General features: G+C 38.3%; 1 protein-coding gene across 2 annotated transcripts in view; it reads right to left on the reverse strand.

Moving 5' to 3' along the window:
- Nucleotides 1-29: 29 nt before the first annotated feature.
- LOC133849150 (serine/threonine-protein phosphatase beta isoform) overlaps nt 30-19,341 on the reverse strand; it is a 31,548-nt gene continuing 12,236 nt past the window's right edge. For both annotated transcript variants that reach the window (XM_062285053.1, XM_062285054.1), the window contains 4 exons: nt 3,265-3,612; nt 2,293-2,636; nt 2,094-2,228; nt 30-1,837 (listed from right to left, as the gene is read on the reverse strand). In XM_062285053.1, the coding sequence (XP_062141037.1) occupies nt 1,724-1,837; nt 2,094-2,228; nt 2,293-2,636; nt 3,265-3,612 (941 nt within the window). In that variant the 3' untranslated portion in view covers nt 30-1,723. The remainder of the gene's footprint in view (nt 1,838-2,093; nt 2,229-2,292; nt 2,637-3,264; nt 3,613-19,341) is intronic.

Consider the following 19,341-nt stretch of genomic DNA (forward strand, 5'->3'; position numbering starts at 1 on the left):
GCATATGGTTGATGATGATTATTCGTTACTTGTTTTTTTTTTTTTTTTTTTTGTTTTAGTTTATTTCGATGCGATCCAATTCACGTTTCAAATGAAAAATGCTCTACGCTCAACTGTTGCTGTCGCTGTTTTGTGTTACTGTTAACTCATTTGAAGGGAATGGAAACAACGACTTAACATCATGATTAACAAACAGAAGTTGTAAATGCGCCCATTTACATCACCTACACAATTTAAAATTGTATTTGTATTTAGATTTATTTAATATGCTTTGTTTTCTTCATTTTTTTTGTTTTGTTTTTGTTTTTTTGCAGTTAACAGTTTGTTTTTAAACCTATTTTTTATTTCTTTTTAGTATATATGTATATTTAAATATTCATTTATTTTGTCACTTGCAAAAAAAAATATATATTTATATTTATACGTATAGTATTTACGGTTTTAATTTCTCTTTCGTATTTTACGATTAGCTTTAAATACATTGTAAGGATTGCAATAAATTAGTTAAACAAATCGATAAGAACAAAAAGAGGAAAAAATATATATATAAATTTCGTAATGATAATAAATTAAACAAATAAAAAAAATACACATAGTTTAACTGCCTTACGTTTAAGTCGTAAACTTTTCAAAGTTTTCTTATTTTTTTCCTTTAGTTTTTTTTTGTTTTTGTTTTGTTAGACAACAATAAAAGTTTTTTTTTTGTTTAGCTTTTGTTGATAATTAAATGATAAACTACGTTTAGTTGCTTCTCTAGAGTTTCATATCTTGCTCTTATTGTTTTTCCATTGTTGTTGTTGCTGCTGCTGTTGTTGTTGTTGTGGTTGTTGTGGTTGCAAACACTGCACACGTTACCTTTGAATTATTTGTTTTTATTTTGTTGCATATTCTTGCATTTTGGTTGGTAGTACATACATATAAGTAGATATCGTATATAGTTTACATTAATATATAATATATATGCCTATATAAATTCATTGCTTAAATCGCTGTACTCTTTTCGCGTGTGTTTCTTTGTGTGTTGTGTGTGTGAGTGTGGATTGTGTTGTGTTGTTTAGTTTGAGTGGCTGGGGCGGGGTGACAAAAGCATGGGGAGAGGGGAAGAGTTGAAGAGGACGACAATCAATCAATTGTGTAGTGTCTGTTTTTGGCCAATTGTATTTTGAATAGCGAACAAGATTTTTATAAACAAATGCGAGAACTTAAGTGTTTCTATTTCCTTCTCATGTTATGTGTGTGTGTGTGTGTAAAGTGTAGTGTAGTGTAGAGTTGTGTCGGTGTTTTTATATGCATATAGCAACATGTATGTACATGTAAAGTAAATAAATAATATAGAATTTGTATACAGGTAATGATAACATACATATACACTCGATTCATACAGATATCTCTCTTCATCACATCTTTTTTTTTTCAACGCATTTTTCATTTCTTTTGTTTTTACTCTGCACTTCAATTTTGTTTTTTTGTTTGTTTTTATCTGTTCATATATTTTTTTTTTTTTTTTTTTGCTTTCCAACTAGTTAATTATTTGCACACATTTAATTTTGACATTTTAATTTGTATAATATATAAAAGTTATTTATGATGTATTTCGTGTTATTTCTTTGTTTTGCTATTTGCGGTTGCTGTTGTATTTGTTTTTGTTGTTATTTGCTGTTTTTTTTTTTTTTTTTTTGTTTTTGAGGTTGAACCTTTAAGGAAATGGAAGCGGATGGATATATTATTTCTTCTTGTTGGTCGCCAACATTGGGGCGCTGCGCTGCGGTGTTGTCGGCCGGGATGAGTTCATGCCACTGTACAAATACTTCGCCTTTTTCTCCGATGGTTTCAAGATCTGCAGAACGAAGAGACATATTTGTATTTAAGTTCAACTAATAGTAAAAAGTTTAATATTATAGAGCAACAGTTAAAAGTATTTAAGAATACTTTGAAATCACTAATTTTGTTGCTTGTAAATAGTTTCCTTATTCATCATTTGCAATAAAAGATTACTTTCAATTTCATCTAAATAATTATTATATTTTTGAGCTGTCCTCATAATTTAAAATATTTTTTTGAGAACCGATTTAGTTCGTTTTATCGAAACTTACCTGGAATGAGCACATGAGCGTGTCGTCCACGGTCATCATGCCGCCAGCATTATCGAATTCGCCGCAATAGTTGGGCGCCGAGAACAGTGTGACCAGCTGACGGCGCGCAAAGAACTCGTAACCATCCTCGACAACCTGTGGAAAGTGCGATCAGTTAACACAGAAATTCGGTAGAAGTGAATGAGTGATATTAACTTACCTGATGTGCACGACAAATCAAGTCCAGCTCGTGTCGATTCAAGAACTTTGATACAACATCAACGCCAAAGGTGAAGCTGACGCCACGATCGTTTTCGCCCCAACCCTGGACATCCTTGTCGGGATCACTCCACAGCAGATCGCAGAGCAGCCCAGTGTCGGGCACATCTGTGGGACGCATCAGACGGCGTATCTGCTCCATGCCCTGCAGATCGGGACTGAGACCGCCGTGGCAGCAAAAGATCTTCTCGTCAATGATCGCGGCGACGGGCAGACAGTTGAAGCAGTCTGTGAAGGTCTTCCAGAGTTTCACATTGTAGCGACGCTTGCACTCATCGTAAAAGCCTGTGAGCGAAAAGTTCATGTAAATATTTTTCTGAATAGATTCCAAAAAGTATTAACAAACTATTGCAAGCAGTTTTAACTAATCCCAATTAAGTCAATTGTAGCAAAATTTGCTTTTTCATACAATTTACATAACATCCACATGCGATCTACATCCGACTAAAGTTTCTCTTCATAGTTTTAGCTGGCATTTAGATCTTATTGAATCGCATATGTTTATTGATGCAGTTCACATACAATTCACATGCGATCCACAAATTAGTAGTTGCTATCTCAGGTGCATTTCAGCACTAATTTCATTGAGCTGATTATATATACAATCCACATAACATCCACATGTGATCAACAAGCTACTAAAGTTATAGATTATATATGTTATTGTAGATACATTTTTAGCCCTGATTACATCATTGATGCTTGTTGAAGCAGTTCACAAAACAACCACATAAAATCCACAAGACATAATACTATTAATCTCAATTGATTGTTGATGCACTACCTCTAAAATGTGAGTTCAACTTGCGACAAACGCTGTTCTACAATCACAAACAATTCTTGACTGCGTCTTATAACGTAAAATCCAAAAGCAACAATAGGCACTTGCCATCCTCTCATCATCAATACTTACCATAAATTCTATTAATACTGGCGCACTCGTGATTGCCGCGTAACAAAAAGAAATTCTCCGGATATTTGATCTTGTAGGCCAGCAGCAAGCAGATCGTCTCCAGCGACTGCTTGCCCCGATCCACATAATCGCCGAGGAACAGATAGTTGGCGGCGGGCGGAAAGCCGCCGTATTCGAACAGGCGCAAGAGATCTGTGTACTGGCCATGGATGTCGCCGCAGATGATCAGTGGCGCCTCCAGCTCCAGCAGTATCGGCTGTTGCAAGAATATCTCGCGTGACTTCAGACACAAGCCACGCACCTCGGCCTCCGTCATTTGCACCTGTTTTCCGGTGCGGCAGCTGCGCACTGAAATATCCAAAATCAAATTTCTCATTAATAAAATGCTGACTTGTTCTCTTTTGCTTTGCTTAATTGCAAAAATAACTAAATCAATTTAAATGCTAGCATAATTAATTGTGTTTGATGAACGGGGGAACGGGGGAGGCGGCAACACGGCACAAACTAGATTATCAACACAAACACGGGGGGCGGTAAGGGTGGGGGAGGTAAACAATATGTTGAAAACATTTGTTGTTGTTGTTCTCTTACAGTCGTTGTTGCTGCTATTGTTATTGTTGTTGTTATTGTTATTGCTGCTGGCAAGTTAAAGGAAATTGTTGCCTACTTTGTGGCGCAAAAGAAGCGAAAAGCGTGCGGATTATAATTGTGGGTGGACCTGTGTGGGGCGGGGGACGGGAGACGGGGAACGAACACGACCTTCAAATATGCAACACAAAAGCGCAATGTGTATGTGCATGAGTGTGTGTGTGTGTGTGTGTCTGTCATGTGTTGAGCTTTCAGTTCAGTTTTCATCTATTTTTACGGCGCACATGTCAACGCTTCCAAGATTATTTCAAGCGCAATACACCATTTCAATTGCATAAGCCAACAACAGCGAAGCCCAACAAGTGGGCGTGCCAACGCCTACAACACCCATACACATGCACATTCGTCTGTCATTTACTTTGAAATTAATTTTTCGTTTTCATGTTTTCATCTGCCTTCTCAGCAGCAGTGAAAAAGGGAAAAAAGGCAACATGTTCCTCCGTTGGGAATGCAAGTAGGTCGCCCACTCACACACACACACACACACACACTCACACTCACACACACATTCGCTCGCAAATAACAAAAAATTTAATTAAATTTGCATACAGAAAACAAAGCAGAAAAAACACAAGCAAGCAACACAAACAAAAAACAAACAACAAAAAAAAAAAAAAAACCAAAAATAAAAACGAGAATGGTGTGTCAGCATTTGGCCTGAAATGCAGCAGCTGAAAACGAACTTGGCCACATTTCAAATGAAGCGATGGCATCCGGGTCGCGGCGCTTCACATTTTGTGTTGCAAGGAAAGAGCTGCTGCTACCGCTGTTGTTGCTATTGTTGCTGCTACTGCTGCAGCAACACACAACACGACGACAATGCAATGCGACGCCATGGGAAGCCACCAAATGGTCAGCCAACAGTCGGTTCCCAGTGCGAGAACTCAGCAAAAGGAGATCGAGAGAGAGACAGAGACAGATACAGAGGGAGAGGGAGAGAGTGAAAAAGTGTTGGAATGGGAATTGAAATCAAGAACAGGATTTGCTGGCCAGCTGCTGCAAAGTGCTGTTTGCAATTGCAATTGCATCAACTGTGATTTTATAATTAATCATTCGAGCAGTTGAAAAAGAGACTCTCTTCTAACCAAATACTGCTGCATATGAATACCATTCATAATTCGAACAAATAAACAATTTTAAGCCATACATTTGAGAGACAGTTGAAATATTTGGTCTTAAACGACATACGGCATTTATTTGCTGTCATCTTCATTAGCATAGCCTGGCATTTCCGGCTCTTAAGAAAGCCACTTTAACTGTGTGTTGCTGTGTTTAGAGAGCGCAGATAAACACTAAATTATGCGCAGCAAAGGTTGCGCCATACATACATATGTTGAGTCGAGTCGAGACGCAACTCAACTCAACTCAAGAAGCAACACACTCTTCTTGTGCTCTAGGACAATAACGGCAGCTGGCAGCTGCTTAAAATCTGCAGCATACTTTCGGGCGCCCGCTGCATAATTCAACACCAAATCTAACAGAGAGAGAGAGAGAGAGAGAGAATGAGAGAAAGAGTGCGAGCGAAAGGGCGTTCAGTTGAAGGACCCTCAAATGTAACTCCCGAGTGCTTCCGTTCCGCGCATAAATTATGCAACAGCTGCTCCACTTTGTCTCCGCTTTTGTCTCTCTGACTTAATCGAGTGTTTGCATGTGTGTGTGTGTGTGTGTTTAAGTTATGTGCAAAAAGTCACTGGATTGCTTTGGTGTGTCATGATTTGTGTGGATTTAACAGATGGAATGTGTTATATTTCTTACATTGTATGTGCCTCATTTCATATGCGCATTAAACAGCTGATCGCTGATTAAATACTTTTTGCAAATTCAGCGAATTTACTATATATACATAAGTAATAATATTATGAACAGAAATCAGAAATCTTAGACTCATCACTGTTAATGTTTCAATGGTAGAAATATAAAACATTTATAATACAAATTAAATCTTTTTCCAACATGTTTAGCACTGTGAAGTGTACGCTATGATTCGTTGCTATTGAACTATCTATTTATTTTTGAAATGCATTTAATTCATCTACGAACTTAAAATTCCAGACATATTTCTTAGCATCTGTTCTCAGTTTGCTATTGCTTACAAACAACATTAATTTGGAGATGGAAATCAGAAATTTATTAAGATTATAATCCTTATATTTCATTTCCAACTGAAGTAGCGAGCAATTGATGAAAGCAGTTTTTAATAAAAAGTAAAAAATCATAAAACAATAATAAATCTAAATTATTGTATGCAATTTATCGTTTCTTTACTAAATATGTGTTGCCCATTAAATACAATTTATGATCTGCTTCAATCAGAGCGACTTTAGTGCTTCAACGAGATCTGTTTCACAGTTTGCTCAGCGTTGCAACAATAAATGTCCGACGTTAATGCAGAAAATAACACAGAGGAAACCAGAGAATGGCAGTCGATGAAGAAACACGAGAAAATAGCACACAGCGAGCTAGAGAAACAGATAGAAAAGAGAGTGAGAGAGAGAGAGAGAGAGAGAGAAACATCGGTCGAGAGACAAAAGCTATACACATTTATTTAGCAACCGACCGACGACTCGCATATCTCTATGCAAATTTCCGCAGTGCAACAACCGCTGTCAACCACAAGATACCCTTTCTCCCAGTTCCCCTCCCTCCTCCCCACCATAGCCCACTGCACCTTCCCCTGTGGCCTCCTCACGTTGCGCTAACCAACAGACATTTGTCAGCATAATACAGACATGCAGAGCCAAACGGCAGCGAGGCAAGGAAAAAAAGACTTTTCACAAAAAACCAAAAATGCGGGGGTAAAAAAGAACTTTTTATGCGTAAGCAAAAAAGACGCGCGTGTTTGTTTTTCATGCATTTTACATGAGAGACAACGCTGAGCACGTGCCACCCTCCACACACACACACACACACACAGACATGCACACTGTCACACACACACACTGACACACATATGCATTATGGCTGACAAAGCAAGCAGCAACAGCAACAGCAGCTGTCGCCGCTGTCAGTCAGTCAGTCAGTCAGTCATTGGACCAGTCACAACTTTCTATCTCGTGCACCCCCTTTCCGCCCCCCACCCCGTGTTTCCTCTCTCTGCTTAACTGGTTCATCATGATTAACATTTCGTCCTCTTCCGCGCTGCTTCCCTCAGCCCCCCGTCCAACCCGCATTCATCGCTCACGACACAAATTAAAAATGGTAAAGATATTACACGTGTCGTGGTCTTTGCGACGCGATGGGCGGAGGGAGGAACTAGGGAGGCATAGAGGCGTGGCTGGCTGACAGTGCAGATGATGGCTCAACTTACACGCAGCGCTGCAAAGTATGCAATATTACAGCGTTTAGTCGACAAGCTGCGCACAGTGGGACGAAATATGAGAAAACTAAATATTCCCTGATTTATAAGTTATTCATACAAAAAGTTGCTTTAATTAAACAAAAATTGAATAATTTAACACTAACACATATAAATTATATTACAACAGAAACTGAACGAATAAAATTTATAATTAGTTTGACAAAATACATTAAATGTAAAATAAATTGAAGAATAAATAATTGTGGATAATGACGATAAACGACAAATCGATAACGAAAAGAACATTTAGATTAACTTATAATTAATTTGAAAAAAATCTTTAAATCTAACCATGCTGACATTAAAACATTGCTTTACACTTTCCAGCACCTTTACTTTATTTTACAAAACTCGAACAAAACTTTAGACCAAAGACCAAAATTGTAGCAATCCTCAAAAAGAATTAAAAAGTAAAATCTATGCTGCATAAAGCCAATCATAATACTTTTCACATTGTGCATTAGTTTTAGTGTCATTAAATATGGCTTTAATTTATTTCAATTGCAATATTTATAACTGACAACAAAAGCTCTCAAAAATTACGATAAATCATGCGCTTTAAATATTTACATATTTAATAAAAAAAAAAAGCAAGAAGCGACACAGTCGCAATTTCTCATTTGAAATTCACTAAAATCTGATTTAATCTCTCTCACACACACACACACAAATTTGTCTATTTGGTAGCTTATCGACTTTTGCATAATGTCAAAGTAGAGTGAAAAATAAATTATAGCTGCAATATGCTTTTAGCGTATACATTTGATTCGATTTGCAAGAAAATTTGCAAATTCTTGCCGGAGCACATATTCGACTTCTATATAAACCAGCCTGAATGTCAGCTTGCCTGACTTTCTGTCCGTCCGTCCGTCCGTCTGTCTGTCCGTCCGACTGTCTGTCTATCTCTATCTGTAATGTATATGCGTGCGTGTGATGTGCTTGGTGGAGATGAAAGCGCCTCGAGCTGGGCCATTGTAAATAAGTAAGATGTCGTCGAGGAGATGATGTCGTCTCTTCGCACTTTTCGTCTCTTCGCACTTTTGGGCTTAATGAAAAATCTGCCAGCCATTTCATGACCCGATTACAACTCGACACAACTCTTCAAGCGACACTGGCAGCAGTCAGCAGTCCCAAAGAGGGATTGTGCATAGAGCTCTGGTCGCCAAACTGGAGCAGAAGTTAAACATTTTTGCCGCTGCTTGAGCAAACTTGCAAAAAGCAAAGAGGAGACGCGGGATGCGGCAAACTTCCGTGTTGGGACGGGCGAAAATGTTTTAAGCCATTTAGAAGGAGATGGCTAAAAGCTGAAAAGCCCAATGCCCAAAGCCCATCAGACCACCAGACACGACAGAGAACAGAGAACAGACAAGGAGCTGCGGGCATGTAACGAAACATAACGGCAGCAAAAAGCAAATTAACTGAAAAGGCTTTTGCGAAATGAAGGCAACCAAGATAAGGCGACTGCTGCGGCTGCTTTAGCTGCTGCTGCTGCTGCCGCTGTTGTTGACGGTTTAGTTTCAGCTAAACAGGCCAAAAGCCAAAGCAAAGAGTGCAGAGAACAGACCAGACAGACACGGAAGCTGAAAGCTTTGCATATCCTGCACAGCACAGTGCAACCATCCGTGGCTTGTGGCATGTGGCATGTAGCTGTAGCAGAGTTGCATTTGCTTTTGCGTTGACTTCTTCGTGTCAGTAGCATCATGGGTAAATTTGATTTTCGAATATTTGTGGTTAGTTAGAACAATTCCCAGCAGCTAAAGGGCTTAGCTTTGGTTTCTCTAGCACATTTGTTACATTGTCTTCAAGTTAAGAAATAAGTTCTAAAGGCTTGCAACAACTTTTCTTGTATGCACTTAACTTTAAAGCTGCTCTAACTTTGCTGAGAGTAACTCGACTGTATTCGATTGCAGCTCTCTTTATGTCCTATTAAGGAACTATTAACATCATTTCAGTGTAATTGAGGTTTTCAATTACATCTAAGTATATAACCTACTCTGAAGATATTTGTTGTACATTACGTTAAGTTCCTATGAATATTTTACAGCACTATTTAAATTACTTTAATACTACCATTTCAGTATCCCAAATTTTTAGAATTTTAACAAAAATTTGAATGTTATTCTTAAATTTTCCCCTAGATAGTTGGTTTTTCTGCATTATGTTGAATTATGTTTTATATTTTGCAGTACTGTAAAACCAATGTTAAATACATTACAACTGTTCATTATTAAAAGTGATGCAATGTTTCCTATTATGTTAAGTTACTGTTACAAAAATGTTAAAATTCTGTTAACAACTTTACGACCATTGTAAACGTATTTAACTATTTAGCTATTGTTAATCAGCAACTTCAATGCATCTAGCATCGCTACAATGCTCAGTTATAATATATAATTCATATTAACACAATGTTAAAACAATGTTAAGGCAATTTATCAAAATTGTTGGAATTGTTGTGCTATTAACCACTTTCCTGAGCGTTCCCCAACAATTCCAATTACAATTTTGACCAAGTAAATTTACCCTTGCTCCACACATTATTAATGTTAATAATTTATAGCTGTGCATAACGTGGCAGAGGAGCAAACCTTTTAAACGCTTAACAATGTGCAAACTGTGACAAACCCAATCAACTTTCAATCAAATGCCTTTTCCATCTTTGGGCTGGACACACAGAGCAGTTTGCACTGCCTACATTCAACATATGTGCAATGGTCAGCTTAAAATTTAATTAACAGTTTGGTCAGCATATAAAACAAACACACACACACACACACACACACACATGCGATGAAGAGCAGCTGCAGCTGAAGTGAACCACAATCACATTGACCCACATTCGGTACTTTGATTCAATTAATGCCCATTTTGGAGGCACCCCACAGTGAGAGCGAGCGAGCAAGCGAGAGAGTGAGAGAGAAGCACAGGCCTATAAAAAACGAGGGAGAGAGCGAAAAACAAAGAGCGGGAGACTTGAGTTGACCTTCAGTTTAGCAATCGATAAAAAGAACAAAAAAAAAGTACTCGGGTCTCTTTGGGACTGTCTGGAGAAGCGTGTGGAGTCAAACATGGTGGTAATTACAGCTGATTACAGGGTTCAATGCTGAAACGTCCTTTCTTTGCATACCCTGCAAGCCATAAAATGCCACAGCGAGGCATGCACAACTGACAAATAAGATAGCAAAAGTTTACTGGCTAAGACCAAGTCGTTAATCAATCTCTTAAGAACTTATGACTGGAAATTTTTAAAGTTACTTTAAGATAACTTTAATTCCGATATTATAAAACTTGATTTTCCGAGTCAAACCTTAACCTTTAGTTGAGCTATTTTCCAAATTTATATTTCCCGGAGATTTTGGAATTTACTATGCGATGATTTCCTTTACAAAGTTTCGACATTAATCTAAATATTTTGAAAATTTCATGCCAGTTACTTGGCATTCATAACTGTACGATGATTTCGCTTGCTACTGCGTATCTATGTCAAAGGCAAATTTGAGCTCAAGCTCTTTTGGGTTTTCAGCTGGCTCCTTAGCTTCACTTTGCCTTTGGCTCCTTGCGAAAACACAATTTGCATGAAACTGTTGTCATTAATTGCCACGCCCTGCCACCCCAGTAAAAGGAGGGAGGGGGATGGGTGACTGCCGTCGGCCTTTGCGTGCTCAAGTTGAAATTCCAGCAAAATGAAGCAAAGATAACAACGACAACGACGACTATAACAATAACAATAGCAATAGCAACAACAACAGCAACAGCAACTAAAACAACAACAAGGATAAACGCCTTTGGGGCTAGCGAACGTTGATTAAGGACAAGTGCAAAAAGAATTTTCGTTTTAAATTGTTTCGTGGCAAAGACGCCGCCTGTAACTGAAACTGAAACTGAAACAGAAACTAGACTAGGCAAAATGCATATTAGACATACTCGAAAATGCTTCCGTTTTACATTGACCCACTTGGCAGACAGTTTTACAGCAAAGGCCAAAGCGGACATTGAAGAGAGAGCGAGAGCGAGAGAGTATGACCACTAGGCGGGAGGGCGTGGGGGAAAGGCAAGAAGAATCGACAAAACGATTGGGTAAACGCACAATTAAGGAAATGACAAAAGAAAAACGGTCAGGGCGTAACGGTTAAGCACACTAATCGTAACCGATTTGCAAATTTACTTCATTGCACTTAAAAACATATCTGTATTTTCTGTGAATTTTCACACTTCAATGTTAGCGAATCGGTTTCATGTTTAATAAATAAAAACAAATGTGTAATTCATTTGCATTTCACACTTTGTTTATGAGTCGAATCACAACCGCCACAATGGGAACCAGAATTTTTATCGTTACCGATTGAATAAATCAATTAAAATACAAAAGTTTTTATAATAAACGAAAAACTCCAAAACGTTTGCAAATTTGTGGAATGAATCGGTTAAAAGGCTCGAATTTTGAAAGAGTTTCCAAATTAAAATTTCAAATGATTTTATCAGAAATTTTACATTGCGATTCCAAACTCTTGCAAATTTATAGAATGAATCGGTTAAAAGAGAAGTGTTCAACCGTTGCAATGTGATTTTAAAACCTCTGCACTGAATCGATGATTAGTGAAATTATCAAAACCAAAAACGTTTTATTGCGAACAACATAATTTTAGCAAAATAATAATCGAAGAAATCATTGAACCCATGCAGAAATGGACTCAAATCAAAAGCTTGCGCATTTTGACTGTAAATTCAAAAGCGAAACGGTTATGAACCGCCAGTGGAAAGTCACGTATCGGTTAGTCAATCAAATGAATTATAGCCCGAAATGTGCAACGGTTTGACTAGCGCGTATCATTTTCTAGCTCAATTGCAGTGCAAATCGCATATTGTGTGCTTCTTTGTTTCGAATTCGAACGGTCAAGCTAGATGAGAATCGAAATCGTTTGTCGATTTTCAAAAGCATTTGGTGGCAACAACGAAACGCAGCCGTTTGCATCATTCGTTCGTTCCACTTGCAGTAGCGGCAATGGCAACGGCAACGGCAACGGAATGCCAAGCAAATTGCCCAAAAATTTGTGGTGCTTTGTTGAAAGCTTCAGAAGAAAGAGAGAAATAAAAAAACCGCACCGTAGGCGAAACATATTTTGTAAATGCTTCCGTTTTGCATTGACCTAGTTGCAGGCACAGAAGGGCAGGGCAGGGCAGGAGGGGGAAACGCGTGAAAATTTGCTTAAAAGTCGCCACTTGGACACGTGATGGCAGCACCACAACAACAGAATGGAAACGCGCCCCATCAACAGTCAAGCAGCCAAGCAAGAACCATCGAGCCAATGTGGGGAGGAGGAGAGGGGAAAAAGAGGAAGGGGGAAGGGAGGCACAGCCCACATTTAAGCACATTAGCGCTGATTATAACGGCATTTACATGACAGCCCTGAGGGGCTGACGGGGCGTGCCGAGTGCTCAGCACAATTACAACTGATGCCCCACTAGGCGTATGCGTAATGTTTCCTCTCGCTCTCAGTATGTGTCTGTGTGTGTGTACGTTTCATTGGAAATGTTTAATAGAGCCATAAAATAAACATTGAGCAATTAACATTGAGCAAAGCAAACTGAAAAACGTATCCAAATTCAATTATAAACGAATCTTTGTCTACGCATTAAAGTCGTCAGTCAACGCGACTGTCAAACACGATGTAAAACACCATAAATTAATTTCGAGTTGAAAAGTTAAATTAATGCAAAAATTACATCAATTTTATACAGATTATTCACTTTCTATGTTTCCCCACTTATTGATTATTTATAGTCTCGCATACCCCTTGGTTGCATATCTTACAGGGTAGCTAAATGAAATCTAAACAAAAGGCAAGGCAAATGCGTTATTAGCAAGTTGTTGTATGTTAGTTTCGCTTAGCAACACAAATGTGTGTGTGTGTGTGTGTGTGTGTGTGTGTGTGTGTGAGTGTGTGTGTGTGTGTGAGTGTGTGTTGTTTGGAATTCGACATATATTTCTTATGCTTCTTTCTTTTTTGATTTTTGTTTTGTTTTGTGGGTCGGGAATTTTACAAGTAGCAGCAGCAGAAGAAGAGCAACGCAACGTTAAGGAAAACATTCAAATTGATTGATTATGCAAAGAGTTGAGATTGAGATGGAATTCTCTTTGTGTGTGTGCAGTAGTATTAGTATCCCTTTCGAAAATCTCTGCAATTGTCTGCTTCTATTTCTTCTATTTCTCCCCACCACACACATGAAGAAGAAAAAATCACATTTTTGCCAGCTTCTTGTTCGATTTTTAGCGCTTGTGTTATTTCCATTCACTCGAAATGAAATCCAAGGCAAGACAAAGCGCAAAAAAATAAAACTTTGCCAAGCACAGTCCACAAAACGTATCCATTGAAGCGATCTATTGTAGCTGCGCCGTGACAGCAGCTGCTACTCACCTCCCCTCGCTGCCCCCCCCTCTAGGCCCCTCCTCGCTCCTTGTCTATCACCCCTTCGTTTGGTTTTGGCAAGCGAAGCAAGACAGACAGTCAGACGGAGAGCGACAGCAATGTGCTGCTGCTGCTGCTGCTGCTGCTGCTGGTGCTTTCTACTTCAGTGCGTGCCACGTTGCGTATGCGCGCTATTTATAAAAATCAATTTCTGCCTTGGCAGCAGGAGCCGAGGAAGGCAAACAAACAAACCAGAAACAAACAGCACAAGAAATAAATAAATAATGCTGCTGCTGCTGCTGCTGCTGTTTCAAGCACCGGCAATAACACAGCATAAAAAAAAAAAACCAAAAATATAAACTGATCTTAATCGAAAGCTGATCGACCAGACAGTTACCCCGCATAGAAGGTGGACTATTTCTCCCTTCCCTCCCTTCCATGTAATTCCCTTTGCAGCATTTTACGACTCGCAATCAAATTTACTTGATTGCCTTACGAAAATATATTTTTTGGTGCCCAGTTGATGCTCAATTATGTGGGCCACCCAAAAATAAAAAGCGAAACTTTCAACTCGTCAATTTCTAATCAGCAGCATTCTTTTCATTCAGAACTTTTCTTGCACAAACTTTCAATTGCTGCAATCGCTTGAAGTAGACTTAAGGGTCAGTTGCAATCAATCATCAGGTTCAGTGTCGAGGTCGAGTGCAGAGCTCTCTTTGCGTTTTCAGTTCACTTTCCCAGTTTCTGCTCCCAGTTTACACATTATTCGCCTGCCTCGTCTCACGGCTCTAGCAAAAACAATGACAAAACTTGAAGGCAGAGCGCTGAGAAGCAGCAGCAGCAACCAAAACAACAATAACAACAACAACAATGAGAGCAAGCACAACGTCAAATCTTATAAAATAAACATTTATTTTTAGCAGTGCGCACTCGTTTTTGTTGTTGCCTTTTTCTGTGCTGTTCGCTTTTCTTGTTAATTCTCAAACTGGCGAAATGAAAAATGGAAAAAGGCACGCTGGCAAAAAGAAAACACAACATTTTTCAAGCGCCACAAGCAACGAGAATAACAACAGCAACTAATTCAAATGCCAAACCCCAACCCTCTGTTCTCTGTGCTCTGTGTAAGACGATCGATTTCCTCTTTTTTTCCTCAGCTTTCACTCGCAGTCTTCACTGCATTCTTATGCTTTAAGGTCGCTTTATGTTCCCTCCCTTGTCAACACACACAGCAAGTTGCTTTTTTATATTATCTGTCGTTTAGTGTTTGATTTAAAACTTGTGTTTTCACATTTTAACGATCTACTGTTTTGCTTTGCTTTTCTTATTTTCCTGTTGCAGCGGCAAACTTCGTAATTTGTTTTGCTTTATATTTTGGTATATTTTGTACTCTATGGTATTTTTGTAATGTGGTAGTATATGGCTATACTTTAACTATATTTTAGTACATTTGTTCAATATGAATTCAGTATATTTTAACAATAAATTCCACACAAATTCATTTTATTACTTTCTTATCTATTTGTATTCTTTTTCGTATTTAATTCTACCAATTCTTTCCTCTTATCTGTGTGTTTAGTTTGTCTTTATGTATTTTACTGATTTCTTTAGTTACATTTTAACCATCTTCCCTTTCTTTCTATATTTTCTCATTTATTATTTATTTTTTCCTAACACATTTGCCTTGCCTTTTCTTATCTGTTACGCGTTTTATTTGTGTTTATCTGTTTTCTGTTTTCAGCAGTTCCTCTTTTCTTTCATTTCCAAATGTCTGCCTCTCTATCTTCCACTTTCCTGTTGTGTTTTTCAATGTTTATATTTACACGTAGATCACATTCACATGATCTTCCTCTGACCCACCTTCTTTTCCCTCATTTATCGAGCACTGCAACTGCACAAGCTGTTATCACAACTAGTTCCTCTTGACGCTCCTCGCTCTCAAGCTATTGTCGTTGTCTCTCGCTCTATCTCGCTTTCGACCGAGTGCAAATTCCATTTTATTTTATTTACTTGGGGGTCTTTGCTTAATTAGCGTCTGTTGTTCTGCTCGTTATAGTTATAGTTATACTTTTTTTTTTTTTCTTGCCAGCTTCTTGTTGTTGTATTTTTGAAGGAAGAAGCGCAACGCCAACGCGGAAGCTTTTGCAAAAATGCTCCCACACTCAGACACAGACACTGTTTTTACCCCCTCCCCCCAATTCAGTTACCACCTCCATTTGCCTGCCTGCCTCCCCCTCGTGCTCCCCTGCAGGCGCTGCTGCAACACTTTTGGATCGACGCCAGCCATTGGAGGCGCTGCTGATTCATTTCAACTTTCGGCTTTTGGCTTTCGTTTTTCATTTCATTTCGTTCGCTTTGTTCGCCTGGCATTTTCTCGTTTATTTCGGAATGTTTTGCTGTTTTTTTTTTTTTGGTTGGTTCACTTATCTTATCGCAGCGCATAATTGAAAGACACGATGACCTTAAAATATAATTAATAATAAATAAAAATAAAATAAAAACAAAAATAATAATCTGATTTCCCGCTCTATATAGACCGAGAGAGAGAGAGAGAAAGAGAGACAGACCTCATTTGGCACATGCCACATCATGCACCACATGCCCATCCATATTCACGAGGCCAACATGTCGGCTACTGAATTATGAGTTGTTTTTCTGTTTTCTGTTTTCGTTCTAGCCCGAGGAAGCCAGAGAGAGAGAGAGAGAGAGAGAGAGGGCGCAAGAGAGAGGGAGAGGAAGACGCTACGACACATTCGGTGGGTCAGTTGAATTATCGTTCAACTCTAATTTGTCGCATGAGTAACGAATATATATTGGAAATAGTTGTTTGACACAAACACTGCACAAATAATGCACTGAATGGCAATGAGAGTTGAGCTAGTTAAATATATTGCTCAATAGCGACCACGTTACGTATACGTATTGCATTAAGTATGCGCAGAGTTGCCAGTTGCCAGTTGCTCAAATGTTTCAAACTCGACAGCTGCTTTCCCTTTCAATTAAATAAATTAGCAAAAACGCAAAAAAAAAATAAAAACGCACCCTTTTTTCCCCAGCTCATATATAATTTAAGAGCAACCCTAACAACAATTTGTGCCCTGCCTTTGTCTGTCAAAGAATTTGTACAAAATGCTGAATATTTCATAAACGATATGTACGCTTATTTGCCAGGTTCTTATCAAATTTTCATTGCTTATCGATGTGTTTTCGTTGTTATTGTTATGTGTAAACAATATGAAATAGTTATTATTATTTTTTTGGGGTGCTGCAATATTTTTTCGTGTTCGGTGTTGTGTTTAAATATTTACCTGGCCTATTTGTTAATTCATAATGAAGCACCCCAGAAAAGACCTTGTCCCATTTCAGCTCGACCCAAAGGTCTGGAATTGCTCTTCGTCTCTCTGTCTGTCTAACCTAACACAGCCATTGTCCATTGACGTAATTTTCGATTTCATTTATTTTACATTTTACCTTGAAAGCTCTTTTCACATTGCTTGATATTGCTCTAAGCTTTTGTGGTGGAGGCACATCACAGGACTCACATGCAACATCAACTGTGACCTTAACACCTCTCGGTGCACAACTTGCTCGCTGTCAATGGGCTCAAAATCCGTGTCATTAACAGTCAGAGTCACAGTCATAACAATAACAGCGCGACAAGCATGGCTTGTTACCTGACCTGCTGAGATCGTTTGCATATCGACTAATTTGATACCCTATTTTATTTTGAAATTTTTGTACTTTTAGAAGGAAAATGTGTCGAAATAACATTGTTAATATCGATTAGACTGTACTATCGAAAATATGATCGATATATTTATATATTGAGTTTTAACATTAAATCAAATATTCAAAATATGTAAAATAACGATATAACATTGATTGATTTGAAACCTAAGCGACTCAATGAATAATATTTGAATTTTTTAAAACGATGATATTATCGATAGTTGTTCAGGTTGGTTATCGATTGTATTTCAGCTTAGCTGTATGGTTTAACCATCGTTTTTTTTTTACCCTACATGTTTACTGCTCATGTTTGTTTGTTGCTTGTTTATCAATTTCGTTAGATGAAGTTGCGCAAATACTTTTTGCCACATCTTATATGGCTACTACTTGTTTTATGGCAACAGGCATTTTCAACACTTTATGCTGCACTTTATTGCCGCGCATTTTACGATATGGGTAGAGGGTATTAAAACCACAGGCTGTAACCGCAAAAACCAGTGCAATATACTCTCGCCCCCCCTCTCACTGCTCTCTCCGCCGCGGCGAACCTTGCCATAAAGTCAATGCTACCCAGTGCGAGAGAAAATACATAAGTAGCAAGCACACTTAATACCCAGCAATGACGTCGGCGGCATCAACACACTCGGCTTGCTTTTCAGTTCACTTCCATTTTCTTCGCATTTTTTTTGTGTCGTTTTGTATTTTGTCGCTCATTCTTTTGGCTTTTATTGTGTGTGATTTTGTGTGTGTGTGTGTATGTACTTTTTGTGATGTTGCCCTGCACCATTATAAAAGCGTGTGTTGCAACAACAGCAACACTAACCATCTTTGATGATGGGTCAGGTGTTGCAAAAAAAAAGAAAAGAAAAAAGTTTCAACAACGCGAAGGCTTTAAATAACCTGCCACCACCACAATCTCTCCTGCTTTCTTTCCGTTGCGCCGCAGCAGGAAGCTATTACGTTCGTTGGAGGCGTATATGTACGTGCCACGCCCACTGGACTCGACGGAGACGCGGACTGCACCTTTGACTGAATTCATGGGCTGTGCCAAAGGTCAAGGTGTTGCCGCCATCCAAGCCATTCCATTCACTCGCGCTGTTTGGCCCCAAAAACTTGTTTTAAAAATATGCCCAAAACGCCGCAAATATTGCCAAAAACCATTTGGGCCACGTGCGCTTGATGGCCACCCACAGGGAGGGGGTTGAACGGGGGGCCTCTTGTCCACCCAAATGCTGTTGGTCAGTTGCAGACAGGGGGACTAACAAAAGAGAGAGCACGAGAGAGAGAGAGAGAGAGAGAGAGAGAGAGGGAGAGAGACAAGGTCATTTGTTTTGTGCTTTGATTCACAATTGATTGAGATAGATAGCGCTAGATAAAGATACTTTAGTATCTTTAAGATTGATGAAAACAGATACGCGCCTCGTTGTGCTTTAAATTCCACGGGCAACCTTTTAAACTCAACAACGAGCTAGTTGAAAATGTATTTTTATTTTAACTAAAGCACCGAGATGTGAGACGATATTTGCATTAAATTTTAGTACTTTTAAAAATGGAAATAAAAAATGAAAGTTCATAAGCTCATTGCTGAAACTTATTTATGATAAATTTTTGGTACTTTTATTATTCACAGCAATGCATTCTACATAATTTTGTCTACAAGTTTTCGAACAAAAAGAATTATCAGTTAACAGTTCAGTGAATTCAGCAAGCTTAAGCTGCAAATGTTTTTATATATTCAGTTGCTTTTGCATTGCTATCAAACTAACTACAAGTATTATTGAAATTTAATAGGAATTCGTGATTCATTTTTCAAATTTATCCTACATAATTTTTTATCTATTTTTCAAGTATAGTTTTTAAACAAAATTACCAATTAATAGTTCAGAGATTTCAGATAGTTTTTTTTAACTGAATTACTGTCAAAGAACGAAAACTATT

The sequence above is a fragment of the Drosophila sulfurigaster genome, chromosome X (genome assembly GCF_023558435.1).
Source record: "Drosophila sulfurigaster albostrigata strain 15112-1811.04 chromosome X, ASM2355843v2, whole genome shotgun sequence".
NCBI classification, from domain to species: domain Eukaryota; kingdom Metazoa; phylum Arthropoda; class Insecta; order Diptera; family Drosophilidae; genus Drosophila; species Drosophila sulfurigaster.